The sequence below is a fragment of the Prunus avium genome, chromosome 4, assembly GCF_965620075.1.
Source record: "Prunus avium chromosome 4, drPruAviu1.hap1.1, whole genome shotgun sequence".
NCBI lineage: Eukaryota > Viridiplantae > Streptophyta > Magnoliopsida > Rosales > Rosaceae > Prunus > Prunus avium.
Genome location: NC_142287.1, coordinates 14,149,824 through 14,171,690, shown reverse-complemented (window position 1 = coordinate 14,171,690; position 21,867 = coordinate 14,149,824). Strand labels below are relative to the sequence as shown.

The 21,867-nt window shown below is 43.1% G+C and overlaps 3 protein-coding genes across 4 annotated transcripts; 2 read left to right on the top strand and 1 right to left on the bottom strand.

The window, feature by feature from the left end:
* The first annotated feature begins 2,803 nt into the window (after positions 1–2,803).
* Positions 2,804–7,580, top strand: LOC148294858 (uncharacterized). The gene is made up of 5 exons (XM_088251376.1): positions 2,804–3,099; positions 3,936–5,682; positions 5,783–6,069; positions 6,166–6,842; positions 6,952–7,580. The coding sequence occupies exons 2-4, from the start codon at positions 3,957–3,959 to the stop codon at positions 6,835–6,837; spliced, it is 2,685 nt and encodes an 894-aa protein (XP_088107502.1). The 5' UTR covers positions 2,804–3,099; positions 3,936–3,956; the 3' UTR covers positions 6,838–6,842; positions 6,952–7,580.
* A 4,028-nt stretch (positions 7,581–11,608) lies between these two features.
* LOC148294857 (uncharacterized) lies at positions 11,609–14,134 on the bottom strand. The gene has a single exon (XM_088252275.1). It carries the CDS (start codon positions 14,132–14,134, stop codon positions 11,609–11,611), a length of 2,526 nt encoding a protein of 841 aa, XP_088108401.1.
* Positions 14,135–16,631: 2,497 nt separating this feature from the next.
* LOC110767395 (pyruvate kinase, cytosolic isozyme) lies at positions 16,632–20,463 on the top strand. 2 transcript variants are annotated; one of them, XM_088252051.1, is made up of 4 exons: positions 16,632–16,846; positions 18,170–18,506; positions 18,719–19,180; positions 19,424–20,463. In XM_088252051.1, the coding sequence occupies exons 2-4, from the start codon at positions 18,249–18,251 to the stop codon at positions 20,234–20,236; spliced, it is 1,533 nt and encodes a 510-aa protein (XP_088108177.1). In that variant the 5' UTR covers positions 16,632–16,846; positions 18,170–18,248; the 3' UTR covers positions 20,237–20,463. The 2 variants fall into 2 exon arrangements, with proteins under 2 accessions (XP_088108177.1, XP_088108176.1); XM_088252050.1 differs by having other exon boundaries at positions 16,633–16,846; positions 18,164–18,506.
* Positions 20,464–21,867: the final 1,404 nt, after the last annotated feature.

The window sequence follows — 21,867 nt, the reverse complement described above, 5'->3', positions numbered from 1 at the left end:
ATAAAGCGCCATGTGTATTTGATTTATATATATGTTTGGAGTGCAATTTTTAAAGTCGCTAAAAACTTTTAAAAAAAGAAAAAGAAAAAAGAAGACGTCAAATTAATTCTAGGGAGTTTCACTAATATACCCAAAATAGGGGTTGAAATTATATATAAAAAAATCCCCACATGGAATGCACTTTAGAAACACACCCAAAATCCATTTACTACATAAGAAATTGGTGTTGAAATTTTTATAAATTATAAGACTGACCCTGATCAAGCCTAACACAAAAAACTCAAAAAGCACCCTAAACAAGCCCAGTCCAATTTTATAAAAAAAAGCCCAAACATTTCATTACAAACAAAACGTCTCGAAAACCGTAACTTCATTAACGCGTCTTCACTGCCAACCGTCTCTTCATTACACCTATTAATGTATGCATTTTGAGTATTTCTTTTGGCTTCCCTTGACAATTTTGTAATAGGATTTCTATTGTTTTTATCAAGCTCAAGTTTAGATTAAGAATAGCTTCTCTAGGTGTTCTTAACTAACAACTATCCTATGGAGGTTCAAGCAAATTGACAAAGGTAAATTGTGTATTGCATCACATAACATTAAATTGATTTCATAAAATGATGACTAGTCATCTGTTTCTCGTATGACTAGTCATCCTTGCTCTGTAGGATTTCCAGCATTTTTGTCATATTCTCCATTCTCTCTCTGCTGCCATGTGTCGATTCTGACCTAAGGAATTTTGTGTAAAAACCTTTGTATTCCTCTTTTGGCAACTGTGACTTTGGGAGGCAAGTTTTGGAAAGTTTCTTTGCAAACTTTCGCTTCTTCCTCTAGAGTAACCTTCATATTTTTCATCCTTGAGTTTTTCAAATTGTTTCTTTTTGAAAACTGCATTTGAAAAATGAAAATCTGCATCTAGCTAATTAAAACACTATCTCATTGTAGGGGTCTTTTTTGGTCACGACAACTGAAGGCGGGCTTGGGCCGTCGTAAAGAGCTAATTGTGATGCCCCTTTGCCTGAGTTCAGAACCAGGCCCAAAACACTCCGAGAAAATGTAAATTTCCAGGGAATGCTCTGTTTCTTCCCACCAAGAGAGTGATGATTGTGATAAAAGAATTAGAAAGTTATGCTTGGCTTGAAAGGCTTGTGATGCGAGAGCTAAGTTTCCACAAGTTTAGCAGAGAGAGAGAGATTGACAGATTGCTGCTTGGGTTGGTATCAAAGATCTTGCTGGAGAAAATGGGTGATCGGGTCATATCTGAGGCTTTCCAAGGATATGATCACAGGAGGAGGTTAAGTTTGGTATAGATTTCTGGGTTTCTGGGTGTTCTTTTCGTCGTGTTCGGGTTGTTGGTTTTGCTGCCGTGTGTTTGTTTTGCTGCTGGACCTCTATTTTGCTGCTGGGTCTTTGCTTTGCCGCTGGGCCTTTGTTTTGCTGCTGGGTCCGCTGTTTTGCTGCTGGGTCTTTGTTTTGCTGCTGGGTCTTTGTTTTGCCGCAGGAAAGCGACCGGCGACCGGTCTCCAGGTGCAAGCGACCGGTCGCTCTAGTGCTGTTTTGGAATTTCGATTCTGCGCAAAAGCGACCGGTCGCCATTACTGGAGACCGGTCGCCCAGAACGTGATGGTGTTGGGCTTTTTCTCTCTCTCTGCTTACCTATTTAATGACTCAAGAAAATGGGCTTGGCTTTGGTGCCCAGCCCAAAGCCTCCATTTTTGAGCCATCAATGGCCTTGTGTAACTTGTAACCATCCACACCACAAACCAATCAGCAAGCCCCATGCGTATAATTAAGTGGCTTGGGCCCACTTAGGCTTGTTGCGAGATTTGACACAATAGGGAGTTGCTTGGCATTGCACGTTATCGTGTGCTTGTGCTTGGGCCATATCGTATTGCAGTGGCTCGGGCTATGTCGTATTGCAGTGGCTCAGGCTTTGCGTTAGATAATGCTTTGCAGTGGGCTAAGTGGGCTTGGGCCTATGAAATCTTGTAATTCTTACAAGTTTGCATGTGAAAGTGGTAAACTCACACCACTGCCTCCCCACGTGCCAAATTGTAGCCTTGCTTGGCATGGCATGTGTGCATCAGCTAGGCCATTTTTTTATAGCATGATAGCGATTGGGCTTTAAAATATGCATGGGCCTGTCCTATGATTTTTTGGGCCTCAACATTAGCCCCCTTGATTATTGGGGCCATGAAATACCGGCGAGATGGGCCAAATAATCAATTCCAGCCCCAAAAATAAAAGCCTTTAAGACTGAGGATGGTTCGGATAACCCAAGTGTCTTATCTTTTGATGGTATGCATGAGACAGTAATGCACGTCGAGTAGCGATACAAAATTTGAAGTGTTTGTTGTGGAAATTGGCTAACCCAAGAGATAAAGGAAAGATTTCATTTGGTAAACAGATAGTTGGGATTTGCATAATCGAATGCAATTGGCAGACAGAAATTTGGAAATTGCAAAACGAAATGCAATTGACAAGTAGATAGTGATAAATTGCAAAACCGAATGCAATTGATGAGCAGAAAGTGGGAAATTGCAAAATGGAGTGCATTTGACAAACAGACTTGGAAATTGGCAAGGTGTGAAGACAAGTATAATCAGAGTAGTGCAAAAATGATTATAATAATAATATAACCATATAATTGTAGTGTGGAAACGGTTTGTAAGGAAATCAAAACTCAATGGTTCTGAAAGGAAGTGTTGAGGAAAAGCCACACTTAACTTCTCATAAGTGGAGTGCCTTTTATTTGTTTACTTAACAGTTAATAAGTCTTTCTATAGAAAACTTATAATATTAAAAGGTTGGGTCAGGGGCTTACTCCTTTCAGCGAATTTTGAGAGCTTTTCCTTGCTTTTCATTATTTCAGCATGTGCTGCCGTGCTTCTTCAGCTCTCTCTTCTCTCCTTCAAGACCCAAACCCGTGGCTACTGTTCACCAAAACAGAAGTCACGTTTTCGATGCTCAGATCGAAAAACTTCCTTGATGAAAGTTATTCATCTGCTCGACTACTATAGCCTGTAAAAATTTGGGAATTTTCGGAATTTTTCTGATGCCACAAAGTTGGTCTGCAATCTCTGTGTCTATTTATTGCTGGTGAGTGCTTGCAGATTCTATTTCTGCACTCGTTTTTAATATCTGCCGCTCTGATGATTATGCTTGCTTCATGAAATTCTCTTCAAATTGTGCTGTTTACAATATATCCAAAATTGGGGATCATCCAACCGTTGTAGTGTTCCCTGCCCTTATTTTTCTGAAGTGTGTTCATAGATTGATGTTGGTGCCATTGCTGCATGCTTGTTTTCTTGAAGCTTGAGTTCCTTTGTATTTCTCAAAACTTTGTGAATTAGGCACTGAATTCTGAGGTTGAGCTTGTGATTTAGGGTTTTAGCTTGGTGATGAACAAAACCTACACAAGCTTTCCTAATTAATGCATGCTAAGTGTTTGTGAAAAAGTCCCAAAGTACCCTGTGGATGTTCTCTGGCCTTTCGAAACTTTGTCACTTGAATATGATCTGGAGATTTTGACACATGAAAGTGGGCTTCTCAATGGTTGTGTTGGGATTGGTTTCGTGGCTTTTGAAGCAAAAATGAATTTGTGGTGCAATTTCAAAGTAAGGGCTAAAGCTGCTGGAATTGTGCAGTTTCTGCTGCATGACCTGTTTTAGAATTTTGTTTGGCCTGCTTCCCTAACTCGGATTTCAACGAAATTTTGGGAAAATGAGGTTTGACATGTCTAGTTCTAATCTGGAAGGTTTGGGATTTGTTGGTTGTAAACTTAATTTCTAGTGATTTTCTGAATGTGGGATGTTCTAGCTGGAGCAGTTGGAAAGCTTGTGCATAAGTTTTGCTTGGCATGTTGATTTTGTTTGAGAATTCAGCATGCCCTTCCTCTCGATGAATCTTACCATTATTCCTTGTCTTGCTTGTAGGAATTCACAAGGTGCATTTTAATGGGTTCCCGCGTTTCACCTAGGTTACCACCAGTGATGAAGGATAACTTGTTTTCTCTGGCTGATGGCTTAAGGAGGGGACGGCCCCTTCCGTCGTCCAAGAATCTTTGCGAAGGTCCACTTATAGATGAAGAGCCAGCGGCAGAGGCAGCTCCTATTATAGATCCCACATCCATCTCCAGATGTTGCATAGAAGGAGGCTTATTTCCGGCGGTCCCTGTATTCTTTCAATATCCCTGTGGCATTACTGGGGGTTGGTCAGAATGGGTTGAGCATGAGTTAGAGGATCCGATTAACAGAGATACCTTGCGGAAAGCTGCGGTGTTAGATGCCATTTTTGTATCCGAACGATGTGAGATTCACTTGGAAGTGCAGCTACTTCGCCATGTAATCAGGAGATGGAGCTCGGAAACACATACTTTCATATGTTCGTGGGGGGAATTCACTCCTACACTTGAAGATGTGGTAAATATTCTTCATCTTCCCATTGTGGGTAATCAAGACCCTTTCAACATTATACTGGATGCCAAGGACAAAGAAAGGCTTGAGATTCTTAAAAAGGGTGCCATGAGTAGGCAATCTCTTCGATTCAGTAGCTGGGTGAAACATTTTGGTGATAAAGACGAAGGGCATTCATGTAGTCTTCATGCACTTGTATCCTTATGGCTTGGAAAGTTTGTGTTTTGTGATTTCTCTTCGGATTATATGCACGAGAGAGTGTTTCCTTTAGCACTGGCAATCGGACGAGGTGATGTGATTCCGTTAGCCCCCATGTTCTTGGGGTACTTGTATCGCTTGCTAGATCAGGTACATCTTCTTGAGAAAGGTGCGGCCGGAACAATGGCAGTGGAGGGTTTCCTGAATTCAAGCTTTTTGCAGGTGTTTCTATGGGAGCACATTAATGGTTTGGACGTGTGCCCACTGCCCTACTCACAAGCTGGACTGCTTGTTCGTGCTAGTGATGTTTCATACACGCCAAATATGCCTCCTTTGATTTCTCGGTGGTTCAGGAGAAAGCAAAGGAAAGGCCAAAACTTCCTTGAGCTATTGGATGATATTCAACATTTTGTGTTTCGCCCTTATACGAAGGTACCCAGAGGGTTTGGACAGGTGTCATTTTATGCGGAAGTAGGAGGAACTTCCATTATAATACCAAGGGGTGAGCAATCAAGAAAAGATGCATATCTGAATATGGCAGGCCTCCCACTGTTTACGTTTGGTGATGATCATTCTGAGACATCTATTCATTACTCGACTCATCGGGTTAGACGACAATTTGGGCTTGATCAAGGTGTCCCAGTAAGACCCGACTTTTGCCATCCACTTGAAATGCACAAGGTATTTTGGAGTAGAGTGAGGGTACCAGATGATGGTAGACAATTTGCCCTTGCTCTGACTAGCAGGGAAAGGGTTGGTGGCTGTTCAAAAGGTCACCGTGTTTATTGGAATCGTTGCTTTGCTTATTTTACTCGGTTTCATGCAAGTTCTCCGCGAAGACTGCTCCCTTCCATTGATCATCACCGAAGACTGATATCGGAAAAGAAAGCTATTGCGCTCAGTGAGAAGCGAAACTTGGCCTTTACTTCCAAGGATGGCAAAATAGTTGGAAGATTCCTGGAGTCTGTAAAAAGAAGTACCAAAGTGGCAGTGATTGGTCCTCCCAGGAAGAAACTTTCTCCTTCCATCGGCCCTAAGCAGGCTATGGCGCCAACCGCTTCAGTTCCAAGTTAGCGCCGGAAACCTCCAGCACCTACAACTTGCTTACAGTAGTACAAATGCATATATATATATATATATATATACTTAATTCGTTTGTTACCATGTAGGCGCTTCTTTGAGGAAGAGGAAACGTCGGGGTTCCCACCTGGGAGATATAAGTACTTCAAGTACTTCCGAGCTCGATGGTGAAGATGATGAGGCTAATTTTGCATATATGGAAAGGAGTGAGGAATCCATCAGCGACATACCGGCTGATCATGCATGCGATCGAGGTGATGAGGGTGAAGTTGGTGATGGCGGTTTAGCTGACTTAGATCATCCTTTGGAGGAACCGCTCTGCTTAGACGCCCCCCTTGAATTCGTCCATGACGCCACAACCTCCACGCCACATAATGTTGATTTGGCATACTTTATTTGTTGTATTTGTCTTGATCCTGTGCATGCTATACTTTTTCCCGATTGATCCATATTTTTCTTTTTTATCTTGCAGGTGGACAATTTGATAGACATGTCGGGGTATGACCCTTCTTGTTATGAGTTGGAAGATGCATTTAGTGCCTTTATGGTTTTCTTCGACAGTGACACAAGAATACTTAGATCCTCCGACGAGCTTCTTCCACTGTGCTACGAATTCCAGGGTTATGAGACATTCCGAGGAGCGCAAGTATTCCCGGAGACAGTGAAATCTTTAAGTAAGTTCTTTGATAGCTATGAGGCTCGTATCGAGAGTGCTCGCAATCTATCCTTTTCTTCGAAGAATCTGGCCTTTCGTGGTCTTGGTCTGTCTTTATACGGCATGGATGTCACGTCATATTCGGAGATCTCTGACCATAAACTTCTTTGTTGGAGAGATACAATCCGTGACGCTATCTCATATGGGCTTCAAGTAGGTTTCCTGCTTGACATATTGAAGATGAGGCTAGCTCGTGCTGTTTTTGAGACACGGGCTGCTTGCGGTGCAGCGATATCTACTCAATTCCTCAAAGTAGGGGCAACAACTCAAGCTTTGAAACTCAAACATCAGGAATTGGACAGTGAATGTCACAAGTTGCGTGAGCTCTTACTTGAAAAGGGGATTTCTTCCAATAATGCTGGCTACGTATTGGAGGCTGCGAAAGGGTCACCTTGCAATGCCTCATCCATATTGTATGATACACACTAGTTGAGGTTTGCATTTTGCTTCATTTTCTATATACATTTTTCTTTTTTTTTTTGAAGTGCAGGGGCTTTATTCCCCTTCCTTTCCTTTTGGTAACACTTGATCATACTTTTGCAGGCTTGTTATAGCTTGATATACTGAAGTGTATATGTCGAGACGCATTCAGGTGCTGAGGTGCTGCATATGGCACCAAGAAGCGATTTAGGCGATTTGTACTAGCCTGCAGCTGTTTGGGAGGTTTGCACTGGCCCGGCAGCAATTTAGGCGCTGTGCATTGGCCCGGCAGCTATTTTGGTGATTTGCACTGGCCCGGCAGTGATTTTGGTGATTTGTACTGGCCCGGCAGTGATTTTGGTGATTTGTACTGGCCCGGCAGCTATTTTGGTGGGCAGCTATTTTGGTGATTTGCACTGGCCCGGCAGCGATTTAGATGTCCAGCATGTGCACCCGGCAGTGAATGTGCACCCGGCAGCAATTTAGCAAATACAAACAGTCATTTGTATCACCCTTCTGTCACCTTTTTATCACCTTAGCAGCCATTTCTATCACCCTTTTATCACCTTAGCAGCTATTTCTATCACCTTCTATCACCTATGTATCACTTATTTATCACCGATAAATAGAACGCAGTGACAACCGGTTTTTTTTTTTTTTTTTTTTTTTTTTTTTCTTTATAAAGCAGATTGTATAGTACTACTTGTGCATGATGCTTAGTAATAGCTTGGGATCCCATCAAAGTGACTCTGCTTGATACTTACTGCTAATTCATCTTGCTTGTTTGTTGTGACAAAAGTTTGCTAAATGGCAAGAAAAACCCCCTTTTCCGAAAAACATTCCTTCATTTTTCATTAAAAGAGTAGTTTTCACCTTCAAACGCTACCATGATGGAGCATTTCACAAAATTTTCTGGAAATCGGTGAGAGTTTACAGAAGGAACTCCTTGACTAAAAGAGGAAATGAAACCAGGACTAAAGATAAATGCATAAATGACTTAACAGTAGTATGGCTTGAGCCACTTTCCATTGATGGGATCCGTTAATGTGCCTTCCTTGACTGAGGTGAGGCAATAATAGCCACTACTATAAGCCTCCTTGACTGTGAATGGACCTTCCCACGATGGTGCAAACTTGGAGGGTCCCGATACTTGCCTCCTTACATGATCAGCAACTCGAAGCACTAAATCGCCATGTTTGAAGCTCCGTGGCTTGACTGTTCTGTTGTAAGCTTGGGCAACTGTCTTGTGGTACAGCATCATTTTCTTCTCAGCTTCTGCTCTTTTTTCTTCCAAAGATTCCAAGTCTATCCAGCGCCAGTTTGAGCATGACTTTGCATCCCATTCAATGTCGTTGACAGACAGAACCCTAGCTGTGGGGACAGTGATCTCAACCGGGGAGATCGCATCGGATCCATATACAAGTGAAAAAGGGGAGAAGCCTGTGGCGCTTCTTGGAGAGGTACGGTAAGCCCACAGAGCATCTGGCAGGTGAACGCTCCACCCCCCTTCGTATTCATATACCATTTTGCTCAGAATTCTCAAGAGAGTTTTGTTGGTAGCCTCAGCTTGACCATTTCCTTGTGGGTAATATGGTGTGGAACGGCGGTGCTTGATGCCGTATCCGTTGAGTGTTGACGTTACTTGCTTGTTGACAAAAGGTGTGCCGTTGTCGGTGACGATCTTGTACGGAATTCCAAACCTGCATACAATGTGTTCTCTTATGAAGTTTGATACTGCAGCTCCAGTGGCTTTTCGAAGGGGAACTGCCTCCACCCATTTTGTGAAATATTCAGTGGCAGTGAGGATCCATATGTAACCATCTGAAGGCGGGTGAATAGTTCCAATCAAATCAAGCCCCCAGGTGTGGAAGGGCCAGGGAGTGCGCATGTCTTGTAACAATGTTGGGGGCTTGTGACTCAGGTTCCTATGAACTTGGCATGCATGGCATTTTTTGACGAAGGCATGTGCGTCGTTCTTCATTGTGGGCCAGTAGTAACCCAAGCTCAGCAGCTGCTGGTGAAGCCTCTTTCTTCCCTGGTGTTCCCCACATTCTCCGGCATGTATTTCCTTCAAAACTTGCTCTGCCTCGGACTCCCCTAAGCACTTCAGTGGCTCCCCGTTGAACCCTTTGCGATATAGAGACATTCCATCCATGAAGTACCTTTTAGCAGTGTTTTTCAGCTTGTTTGCATCCCTGGGATTAGTTGGCAGTGATCCCTCAACGAAAAATGCTATGTACGGAGCCCTCCAATCTTCTGTGAACGAGGTTGTAAGCGTTTTCTCCACCGGGGTCATTGTGGAACATTTGGGACAGTTGGCCTGAGTTTCGGTAGCGTGCTTCTTCATATCTGGCCAGTAGTAGCCTTTGCGCTGTAGGCGCCGGTACAAGTTAACCACTTGATCCAATCCGCAAGAAGCATCATGTACCTCCTGGAGTCTTCCTCGTGCCTCTTCTTCCCCTATGCAACGTGCCAAGACACCGCCAGGGAGGCGCTTGTACAGTGCTCTAAAGATAACCGTGTACTCCTTCAGGCTCTTAATGTTGCTTTCGTCTCTTAGCAGGGCAAGTTCATTTTGAATGGGGATTCTCCAATCATCCTTTTCCAGCGGCTCATTTGTAGAGATGGCTTCGATTATGGGCATGTCCCTCCTTATTACCGAAATGTTGGGCTGTTCTTTAATGAATGAGAGTCTTGATCCCAAAGTAGCAAGAGCATCAGCATACCTGTTAGTATTTCCGGGGATGTGTTCCATCACGACCTGCTCAAAAGTACTGATAAGTTTTTCAGCGGCTGTGCGATACGGTGCCAGAACAGGTTCCTTTACTGCAAAACTGCCCTGTAGCTGACTTAGTACCAAGTTTGAATCTCCGATGACTTTGACTTTCTTTATGCCCATCTCTTTTGCTGTGGACAGACCCATAAGAAAAGCTTCGTATTCAGCTACATTATTTGTGCAGGGAAAATTGAGTTTGAATGAGAGAGCCGTGGCCTGTCCTTCAGGGTTAATGAGCACCACTCCTGCTCCTCCTCCGTTAGCAGTAGAAGAGCCATCAAAATACAGGGTCCAAGGTTCCTCCCCTGCGGCTACTGCTACTACTTCCGGCAGCTCTCCTGGAATATCCTCAATAAGAGTAGATTCTTCAACCTCAGGAAACAAGGCTAGCATGTCAATCACAGCCTGCCCCTTGATTGCCTTGGGGGTTATGCATGTGATGTCAAACTCAGACAATTGTAAGAGCCAGCGCGCTAGTCGTCCAGACAATACAGGTCTTGTGAGTAAGTATCTTACTGGATCACATTTCACCATGAGTTGCAACTTGTGAGCGAGGAAGTAGTGACGTAGACGCTGTGAAGCATAAACAAGAGCGAGACACAGGCACTCAGTCTTTGGATAGCGCATCTCAGCCCCCCTTGATTGCCTGCTAACATAATAAATGGGGTTCTCGTTGCCATCACTGTTATCTTGAGCAAGCAGAGCACCTACGGCAGTACTTGTTGAGGCCAAATAAAGCTTGAGCGGGACCCCTGGGGTAGGTGCTGTCATAGTAGGCAGCCTTGTGATCAATTGCTGCACATGCTGATACGCTTCCTCACATTCTTTGCTCCACACAAATTTCTTTCCCTTCTTGAGCAGGGGAGTGAAAGCACCTGTTACAGCTGCTAGACCAGGAATGAAGCGCCGTATGTATGATAACCTTCCCATGAAGCTTTTTAGTTCTTTTGGGTTGGCCGGCGGCATGAGAGAACTTATGGCCTTAGTCTTGTCAGGATCAACATCGATGCCCCGTTGGTGTACTAAGAAACCCAAAAATTTGCCCGCTGAAACACCGAATGCACATTTCTTGGGATTCATCTTTAAGCCATATAATCGACATCTTTCCAGTACCTTTCTTAAAACTTCCCAGTGGCCCTCTCTTGTTTTGGACTTTACAACCAAGTCATCCACGTAATCTTCCACTTCTCTTCCCATCATATCATGGAACACCGCCGTCATGGCCCGTTGATAAGTAGCTCCAGCATTTTTGAGACCAAACGGCATAACCGTATAGTAGAAATTCCCATACGGTGTCCGAAAAGCTGTTTTCTCTGCATCTCGCGCTGACATTTTTATCTGGTTATACCCACTGAAACCATCCATGAAAGATAACAGACCCTGCCCAGAAGTTGAGTCAATCAAAATGTCCATGTTGGGGAGTGGAAACTCATCTTTAGGGCATGCCTTGTTGAGATCCCTGAAATCAACGCATATCCTTATCAGACCATTTTTCTTTTTTACAGGGACTATGTTTGCCAGCCAAGTTGGATGCTTGATAGGTTTGATGAACCCAGCTGCTATGAGTTTTTCTATTTCCGCCTTAATTTGCACTTCTACATCAGGGTGGAAATTTCTCCTTGGTTGCACCACTGGTTTCATGCCTGCATCAACGTTTAAAGTGTGGCATACCAGGCTGGGATCCAGGCCCGGCATCTCTTCATAACTCCAAGCAAAAACATCATTGAATTCTTTCAACAAGCTTACAAGTTTTTCTTTTTCTTTGGCTGTTAAATGAATGCTGATGGAAATGGGCTTCTGGATGGAGGGATCTTCACTTAAGTTGATTATCTCTAGTTGCTCTGCCACGGCTGTAGAGCCATCTTGCATACATTTAGGTGCCGGCATGGGTTCTTGAAAGGTAGAAGGGGCAGGCATCTCCTTGATTCGTTCATTGCGCATTTGCTTCGGAACTCCTCTGGACTCGAGGCCCTCCCACGAGACGTGGTCTGGCCTCCAAACCCGTCATAAACGGTAAACTATGCGCCCGTCTGGTAATGTAACTTTTGAGCATTGCGGCGGGGTATAGGTATGATGATTGACTTCAGGGTGCTTTGGCCTTTCTCGATCCACAATGATCATAAGCTCTGAGTCACCAAGATCACGGATTTCGGCCCACTCAGGTAAGTGTGTCCCGAAAGCTTTGGATGGATTGCCTCCGGCGCCTGTGCATTCATTGTAGAATTCTGCTTCGGAGTAATGGGCCTCATTTTGACTGAAAGGTGACTGATTTCCTGGTATGCGGATTGGTCTTAAACCAACTCTTCCTTTCACACACTGGTGATATGTGGAGGGCACAAGCTTATGCTTGTTAATCCAGGGTCTTCCGAGCAAAGCATGATATGCTACCTCTATATCCAGTACATGCAACTTAGTCAAGGATCGGATAGGCCCCACTTTTAGGTCTACCTGTATATATCCAAGTGACACTTCACTTTTGTTTCCGAAGCCGCAAATGTTTATCTGGTTCTTGACTATCCTTGACAGAGGAATGTCAGCTGCCGTGAGCACGGATAGAGGCATGATATTGATGGAAGAACCAGTGTCCACCAAGGCTCTCCTAATGAACACATTATTGATTTGCCCTTCAAGATAAAGCGGCCTCCTATGGTCGGGATACGGAACCTCCATATCTTCATCAGTGAAGATAATAGCATTGTCATTCTCCAAGAATGCTCTCTGTGGTTGAGTGGTAAGGCAATGAGATCCATATTCTTCAGAGACACGCATCAGAGCCTCAGCAGCTGCTTCCCTAGCCTGCGGCCCGTAACCGAGCTGATCAAAGAGCGACTTGAACTTTGGGTTCCGTTGAAGGGCTTGTGCTGCCGTTGGCCCCTGCTTTAGACTTTGGTAGCGTTCCATTACTGTTGTCTCAGCCTCCGTAAGGTTATGAAGTGTTACGGCAGTGGTTTCTTGATTTGTTTGTTGGCCAAACAAAGTTCGGTGGTGTTTTTCCAGCATGTCTAGCGTGAGTTCCTCATTACTAGGCCCGGCTTCCCATCCGTCAGAGAATGGCCATGGAGCATCATAACTTGAGGGCTTTGAGTACTTGCACCAATAGGCTTCCTCCATGCTCCCATGTGATTCCCAGATTGCGTCCGGCGGCTTAGGATCATTGCTCCATATTCCATCATCACTCATCGAATCGTCAGAACACATGATTACAGCGGCTATCTCCTTTCCTCTTCGTTTGGGTAAGGGATCATCATCAATGGCTTGCTTCTTGGAAGGTAACTCAAGAGTTCCATCATGTACTTTGGCATGCAAGATCTTACGCAGAGTCTGACAGGCAGTGGTTGGGTGTCCCACATATTGATGGTAGCGGCAATATCGCGGATCGTTCTTTTCTTCTCTGGTAGGGACCTTTTGTGGTCTTGGTGGCTTGATGACTCCCTCTGCAAACATTGTATCCAAGATAGCATGGAGTTCCTCATCTCTGCACGGCAGCGGCGGGTACGTCTCCCTTTCTCTTCGTTTGCGTGGGTTGAAATCGCTTGAGGATTTTTCATCTACAAACAAAGTTTGTTGGGGTTCCTTCCTTTCATTCCTCCATGTTCTTTGCCCGGCGGCCGGTCTGACAGACATGCTTGTTTTCCTCACTGCTTCCAGAAGTCTAGAGAACTGGTTGATTCCGATGTTCTCAAGGTATACCCTGTATTCTGGCGCAATGTTACTTATGCAAATCTCGACAAGTGCCTCTTCATCTTTTTCATCATAACAATCAAGAGCTAAGTCACGAAACCGACGGACAAAGTCCACAGGGTTTTCTCCAGGCTTCTGGCGGGTGTTATTGAGTTGAGTCGTAGTTACTCGTTCCTCGTGCTGGAAATATTTTCTACAGAACCTGCTTGCCAAGTCTTCCCAGGAGCGGATAGAGCCCGGCGCCAAAGTAGTATACCAAGTGTAGGCGCGGTCTGTGAGACTCTTCGAAAATTCTCGAACACGTAAGTTATAATCGCCAGCATGGGGTCCCAAAGCATCAACGAAGCGACTGATGTGCTCTTTTGGACTTCCTTTCCTCCCATCAAAGAGGATAAAGCTTGGAGTTTCATAGCCTTTAGGATAGGGCTGCTCGAGTAGGCTGGCCGGATATGGCGGCTGAGGGACGTATTTCCAATCTTCATGGCTTCGATTTAACTCTTTTTCCAGCATGGCAATCACATCTTCATGGGTGACAAAAGATGCTTCCTTCTGCTCAAATCCTCTTCCAGCAGGAGCTGAATCTCCTAATGGCGTCTTTTCGCGTTGCTCTTCATTTTTGTCATTCTGATTGGAAACAGAGTTCTTCAACTCTTTGATTGTTTCAATCATTTCTCTCTGGGATTTACCCATAGCATGGATGGCTGCGATGAGCTCTGGGAGTGTATAGTCCTCTCCATTTGTTTGTCTCTCCTCTTCATGGGAGCTGTTCCCTCTTGACGTCGAGTCACCGTGGTTTAACTCCTCTTGGGAGGCCACAGTGTTGCTTCTGACATTCCTTTTTGGAGGCATTGGTGAGAATGGCAGCCTGAGTCCCCAGTGAAGTCGCCAATTTATGTAGGGGTCTTTTTTGGTCACGACAACTGAAGGCGGGCTTGGGCCGTCGTAAAGAGCTAATTGTGATGCCCCTTTGCCTGAGTTCAGAACCAGGCCCAAAACACTCCGAGAAAATGTAAATTTCCAGGGAATGCTCTGTTTCTTCCCACCAAGAGAGTGATGATTGTGATAAAAGAATTAGAAAGTTATGCTTGGCTTGAAAGGCTTGTGATGCGAGAGCTAAGTTTCCACAAGTTTAGCAGAGAGAGAGAGATTGACAGATTGCTGCTTGGGTTGGTATCAAAGATCTTGCTGGAGAAAATGGGTGATCGGGTCATATCTGAGGCTTTCCAAGGATATGATCACAGGAGGAGGTTAAGTTTGGTATAGATTTCTGGGTTTCTGGGTGTTCTTTTCGTCGTGTTCGGGTTGTTGGTTTTGCTGCCGTGTGTTTGTTTTGCTGCTGGACCTCTATTTTGCTGCTGGGTCTTTGCTTTGCCGCTGGGCCTTTGTTTTGCTGCTGGGTCCGCTGTTTTGCTGCTGGGTCTTTGTTTTGCTGCTGGGTCTTTGTTTTGCCGCAGGAAAGCGACCGGCGACCGGTCTCCAGGTGCAAGCGACCGGTCGCTCTAGTGCTGTTTTGGAATTTCGATTCTGCGCAAAAGCGACCGGTCGCCATTACTGGAGACCGGTCGCCCAGAACGTGATGGTGTTGGGCTTTTTCTCTCTCTCTGCTTACCTATTTAATGACTCAAGAAAATGGGCTTGGCTTTGGTGCCCAGCCCAAAGCCTCCATTTTTGAGCCATCAATGGCCTTGTGTAACTTGTAACCATCCACACCACAAACCAATCAGCAAGCCCCATGCGTATAATTAAGTGGCTTGGGCCCACTTAGGCTTGTTGCGAGATTTGACACAATAGGGAGTTGCTTGGCATTGCACGTTATCGTGTGCTTGTGCTTGGGCCATATCGTATTGCAGTGGCTCGGGCTATGTCGTATTGCAGTGGCTCAGGCTTTGCGTTAGATAATGCTTTGCAGTGGGCTAAGTGGGCTTGGGCCTATGAAATCTTGTAATTCTTACAAGTTTGCATGTGAAAGTGGTAAACTCACACCACTGCCTCCCCACGTGCCAAATTGTAGCCTTGCTTGGCATGGCATGTGTGCATCAGCTAGGCCATTTTTTTATAGCATGATAGCGATTGGGCTTTAAAATATGCATGGGCCTGTCCTATGATTTTTTGGGCCTCAACACTCATTTATATCTAGGTCAGATTCAAGACTGATTTCTTCAAGAGTATGGTTTCTTGAAGAAATTGGTCATTCTCCTTTGAATCCAAATTTTTGTTTCAGTTTGAGTTAGAGCTTGCAAGCTAGTGCCATGGGATGAAAGAGCTGGAGAAGGAGCTGCCATTGCCATGAAGAACTGAGCTTGAAGCTTTGCTAAGTTGGAGAAGAAGATTGCAAAAAGGAGGTATAACTCATCTTCCTAAATAGATCTAGGTTTTTTTGAGCTTGATTGTGTTCCTTTGTAAGAATCTTTTTAAGCTCGTGGTGATTGAGTTTTGAAATCTTTTTAAGCTCGTGGTTAATAGTCGTAATAAAGAGTAAAATCCAACAGTTTGAATTGATTTTACGATTATATTCTTGGATTTAACAGTTTTTTTAACAGAGGGACTATTTAAGAGCACTTATATTAACGTTAGGGACCATGAGTGATACAAAAAATCTTTAAGGATGCAATATGATAGTTTCGCAAACGTGAGGGACGTTTTGTGATAAAAAGCCTAGTTTTAATGCAGATCATACCATAATTTTGTAGATTGGGTCAACTTTTCTGATATAAGCAATATTGTTTTGTAGTTCGATATAAGCTTTAGCATGTATGTAATGCCAAATGAGCTATTTATAAACTTAAAAACAAGTGAAATTATAACTTGGAGTTGAAGATTTGTCGATTCAATCCATTATAGAAAGATTTAAATAAAAACTTATGAACTTTAAAGAAATTGGCCTAGCAACTTGGAATCATACCAAATATTGACAAAACAATAAAATTAAAAGATAACTCATGAGTTGTCAATTGAAAATGTTAATACAAATGAAAAGTAATTGAGTTCAACTAGATCAAGTTTGAAATCTTGTGATCGAGTTTGAAATCTTTTTAAGCTCGTGGTTAATAGTCGTAATAAAGAGTAAAATCCAATTGGGTTGATGAAGACTCGGCCCTGTCTTTAACCCAACTTCCCTTTTAGTAAAAATAAGTGGCCCAAGGCCTATCAAAGATTCAAAAAACCTTTTAACGGGCACATTTCTATTTTTTGGCCCAAACAGTTTGTAAGTGGACGCATAGCGCTCGAGATTAAAAAATGGTCTCACCCCGCGCGTGCGAGCGTCTGCGGAGAAGCTACTGAGAGTGGGTGCGAAATGCGGTGGGTGCCCACGTGGGTTGGGTGGGGAGGTGTTTGTTGGCGTTTCAAAGCTTCTATCTATCGCATTTCTCTCTGCCACTTCCCAAAAGCATAATCTGTCTAATTATCACACTCTACTCCGTACAAATTACTGTCGGTGTTACTTTCGGTCTACTTGTTCTCTGCCTTTCTCCTTGCACACCTTGTTTCTGTAGACCACCACAGTTTTCAAAGATCTCTCTTGTTTTGGCTTCTGGGTTTTTCCCAGTTGGCGAATTTGTGGTAAGAAACCTTGGATCTCTGGCTGTTTGGTTTTCATCTTCATGCTGCCTTTTTCTTGACTTTTATCAGTGACTTATGCTTATGCTCTATATCAGATTCTTGCATTTTTTTTTTTAATCTACTGCTTTGGTATTGTCTGATATGAATCCATATCTAAGTTGACGAAGTTAACTTGATGAGCTGGCACTATGGTTAGTTTGTTAAACATCAGTTAGGCTAGGGTTAGTTGAGCGTTTGTTTGGTTTGGGTTAGCACTATATCAGTCAAGAGAGTTTGAATAGTAACAGTGTTGTTCTTGAGATATTGAGTCAAGGTAGAAGACAGGTTTTATCATGGCCAGCCATCTTTTGTCCGTTTAATATCATCTCTTGAGCGGTTAAGCCATTTAATTTGCATTGCCTATATTTATCCCTTTACCATTCTGAATCAAGTCTCAAAGTCGAATCGAAAGGGTCAAATTTTTGATTGGTAGAATTATATGGAATCATAATACTAAGAACTGAAACTGCATTTCCCATTTTCTTTCTTTCATCATCTTCATCCTAATGTAAGTTTTACAAATTAGTTTATGACTTTTTTAAAGAAAATAAATTTTGGCTCTTTTCATTTTCCTTTTATAAAAGGCCTTTTCAGTCGTTAGGTCTTGTGGTATAATTTGTTAGTGATTTGTTAAACCTTTGCATCTACTTGTTTTTTCTTCGATGCTCTTTTCTTCTGGGAAGAGTTTCATGCTGCGGATTGAAATCAATTCTTGAGAAGAGAAGAAAGAATTGAAAATCATCATTCAGCAGCTGCAATGGTAGAACTTGAAATGTTGTGTTCTTCGAAGGGTTTTAGATTTATGTAGTGTAAATTATTTTATCTGTTGCTTTTTATTCTTGGCATAGCAGGCACAGACAAAATAGTCTGTTATCTGCCGAATACAATGCAAATTAATGACCATATGAATGATTGGAGCCAGTAGAAGTTGGTTTTAGAAGCTGTATTAAACCTTCTTGCATAAATCATTTTCCACCATTCCATTCTAAATAAATTTGAAAGAAAGTAAAAGACATACTTTCACAGAAAGTTCTCTTCTTCTTAGCCTTAGGAATGCCATAGTTATCAGTACAGTAATCACTCACAATATATAAGTGGTTATCATATTCAATTAATGAAAATTTTAATATCAACAATCAAGAATTAGTTTGCACTTTGAACCGCCCAGCATAGTCAAATATGGTGCAACTTACTAATACTGCTACTTACTACATCACTTATTTGCTAGCTTAGCTTCATAGCAGATAGCTAGACTGAGTTTCTCTCTCATTTTTGAAGGTGTAGGTGAAAAGAAAGAAAGAGTTTCCAATCCAATCTGAAGATCTATCAAAGATCTTGAAAATCAATCAATCAATCCAATTGAATGGCGAACATAGACATCGAGGGAATAATGAAGGATCTGCCCGACGATGGGCGTATCCCCAAAACTAAGATCGTGTGCACGTTGGGCCCATCCTCCCGGTCGGTGGTGATGTTGGAGAAGCTGCTGAGAGCAGGCATGAACGTTGCCCGCTTTAACTTCTCCCATGGGACCCACGACTACCACCAGGAGACCCTAAACAATCTCCGCACTGCCATGCACAACACCCAGATCCTCTGCGCTGTCATGCTCGACACCAAGGTCTCTCTCTTTCCTTACCCTTTTCTTCATTTCACATTTCCCTTCCGCTACTCACTTAAACATGTCATACTTATGTGCCGTCATGCTCAACACCAAGATCCTCTGCGCCGTTATGCTCGACACCAACGCTACTTCTGAACATGTCATACTTATGCTTGAAGTACCGCTAATTAGAATTGTTTAACCATGAATTTGCCCTTTCTGTTTTGTAGGGGCCTGAGATTCGTACTGGATTTCTCAAGGGTGGCAAACCTATTCAACTTAAGGAAGGGCAGGAAATCACCATTACTACTGATTACGACATTAAGGGGGACCAAGAGATGATTTCCATGAGCTACAAGAAGCTGGCCGTGGACTTGAAGCCTGGAAATACCATTTTATGTGCAGATGGTACCATTACCCTCACTGTATTGTCTTGTGATCCAGCAGCTGGTACAGTTAGGTGCCGCTGTGAGAACACTGCAATGCTGGGTGAGAGAAAAAATGTCAATCTTCCTGGTGTTGTGGTGGATCTTCCTACACTGACAGAGAAGGATAAGGAAGATATTCTGGAATGGGGTGTGCCCAACAAGATTGATATGATTGCTCTTTCATTTGTACGCAAGGGATCAGATCTTGTTAATGTCCGTAAAGTTCTTGGACCCCATGCCAAGCACATACAATTGATGTCAAAGGTTTGTGCCATTTCAATGTTTAATTATCCAGGCATTGATATACTAAGATGACCTGCAGCTTTTTTTTTTTCTTTCGGTTTTTATGTTTTGTTTTGTGTCTGCATGCTCTCTCTCTCTCTCTCTCTCTCTCTCTCTCTCTCTCTCTCTCTCATAGCAAATAAACATAATGGATATATTGATAGTAGACTGGATATTAGTTTCATTAGTTAACAAGTGAATGTGTGTTTCTTGTGGTTTCTAAAGGTTGAGAACCAGGAAGGAGTTATCAACTTTGATGAGATATTGCGTGAGACTGATTCATTCATGGTTGCCCGTGGTGATCTTGGAATGGAAATCCCAGTTGAAAAAATCTTCCTGGCACAGAAAATGATGATATATAAGTGTAATCTTGTGGGGAAGCCTGTGGTCACTGCCACTCAGATGCTTGAATCAATGATCAAGTCTCCGCGGCCAACCCGTGCTGAAGCCACAGATGTAGCTAATGCTGTCCTTGATGGTACTGATTGTGTCATGCTTAGTGGTGAGAGTGCAGCTGGGTCCTATCCGGAACTTGCTGTGAAGATCATGGCTCGAATATGTATTGAGGCAGAATCTTCCCTTGATTACGGGGCTATCTTTAAGGAGATGATAAAGTCGACACCACTTCCAATGAGCCCGTTGGAGAGTCTTGCATCCTCTGCTGTCCGAACAGCCAACAAGGCCAGAGCCAAACTCATTGTTGTGTTGACACGTGGTGGGAGCACAGCCAAATTGGTGGCCAAGTACAGGCCAGCAGTTCCTATCCTGTCGGTGGTTGTTCCAGTTTTGACAACAGACTCATTTGATTGGAGCTGCAGTGATGAGACCCCGGCAAGGCATAGCCTCATCTACAGGGGGCTGATTCCTCTATTGGCAGAAGGATCTGCGAAAGCTACTGATGCAGAATCCACGGAGGTGATCCTGGAAGCTGCTCTCAAGTCAGCAACAGAGAGGGGACTGTGCAAGCTTGGTGATGCAGTGGTGGCACTTCATCGTATTGGAGTCGCCTCTGTTATTAAGATCTGCGTGGTAAAATAAAGAATGCCAACATTTGCGTTGTAAGGCAGACAATGTGGCCGAGATGGACTTGTACTTTGCTTTCTTTCTAGTATCTCTGTACTTTATTATGTTTTAGCTAGCCTTCACAGCGCACTGAAAAGTGTAGTTATTTTGCACAAAATGTATCAGCTGTCATGGAGTTTTCATGAAACAGTCTGCAGCACTTGGTTGGATAAATGTGGAGATGCCGCCACACTTTGTGTTTATGAGCAAGAAAAACAAGCAATCTGCCAGAGGATGGATGGATGGATTGTAATATCAAAGAAACATAATAATATTTGCTAAGCTTGCATTTGCATATAAAATCAAGAGATTTCATTTCAACAAGAACTTTTGCTTAAAAAAAGAAAATTGTTTACGTGAGATCCAAATAAATATGAATAAACCAAGGTGGTTGGTGTGAGTGGTTCGGCACTCTCATTCCTTAAGAGAGGTCAGAGGTTCAATCCCCGCTCTCATATGGAGTCACTACTTTGGCCAACACTTTACCCCTTACGGGCCGATCCGGTGTGAGCGGGGATTAGTTTGGGTTGTGGTTAAGGCTTAAAAGTGCCACTCATAATTGGGGCTCATCCAGAACCATATCATGGTTCAGATCAAAAATAAATAAATAGGAATAAAATTGTACAAACAACTCCTCAGAAAATGCAAGAGTCAATCAGATAGCTAGTTCATACTCATAGGCCAACTGAAGAAACAAACACATAAAGAGGTCACTATTATTAATCAAGGTTCAAGGGTCTCTTTTCTTCACTCTTGTTGTGCCAAGCCAATTTTAGTTCCAACTCTTCTGACTTGGTTTCTGGGTCGAATATGATTGATTGCCGCATGCAGTTGAGAAGTTGGGGTAGCGCAGTGGTGACTGGGGAAGACTGAAGAAGCCCACCCAACCCAATTACCCGATTCTTTTACAATTATTCAAAATGACGATAATGCCCCTAACCATTTAGGTCTGGTTGACCAGAGTGGTCAAGTATTCGATCCATCTAAAACTCAGAAACCAGCCGAGGACGACGAAGTAGTGAAGTATAGAGGAAGATAAAAAAATGGGGAAAGCATCGACATCGTCAACGACCAAGGACGCGCTTGCCCTCTTCAATTCTCTGCGCTCAGCTTACTCTGCCACTCCCACCACTCTCAAGGTCTCTCTCTCTCTCTCTCTGAGAATTCACTAACTAAGGATAAGAAATGCTTAACCCACTTTGTCATTTTCTTTTATAAATTTGCAGATCATTGATCTCTATGTTGCTTTCGCTGTGTCCACAGCTCTCATCCAGGTACTCCCATGATCTCAATTTTCCTTTCTCCGTTTTTATGTGTTTATAATTTTTTTTTATTTGCTCTCTTTGGGTGCCCAAAATATTTGGGCAATTGTCAAGATGCAGAATTGAAATGCCTCATTTTGATTTACTCTTAAAAACTGGATCTTTATTTTATATTTTTTTGGTTTGATCTGAAATCACTTAAGTTGATAGTCTCAGTTGACAAACATATCTCTTTTCATTTAAACAGAATAAAATGGCTAATTTTTTGTGTGTATATATTTATTTTCGTAATTGTTGTTAAAAATAAATACTAAAAAACAAAAGCAAAGGCAGAGAAGGGGAAGC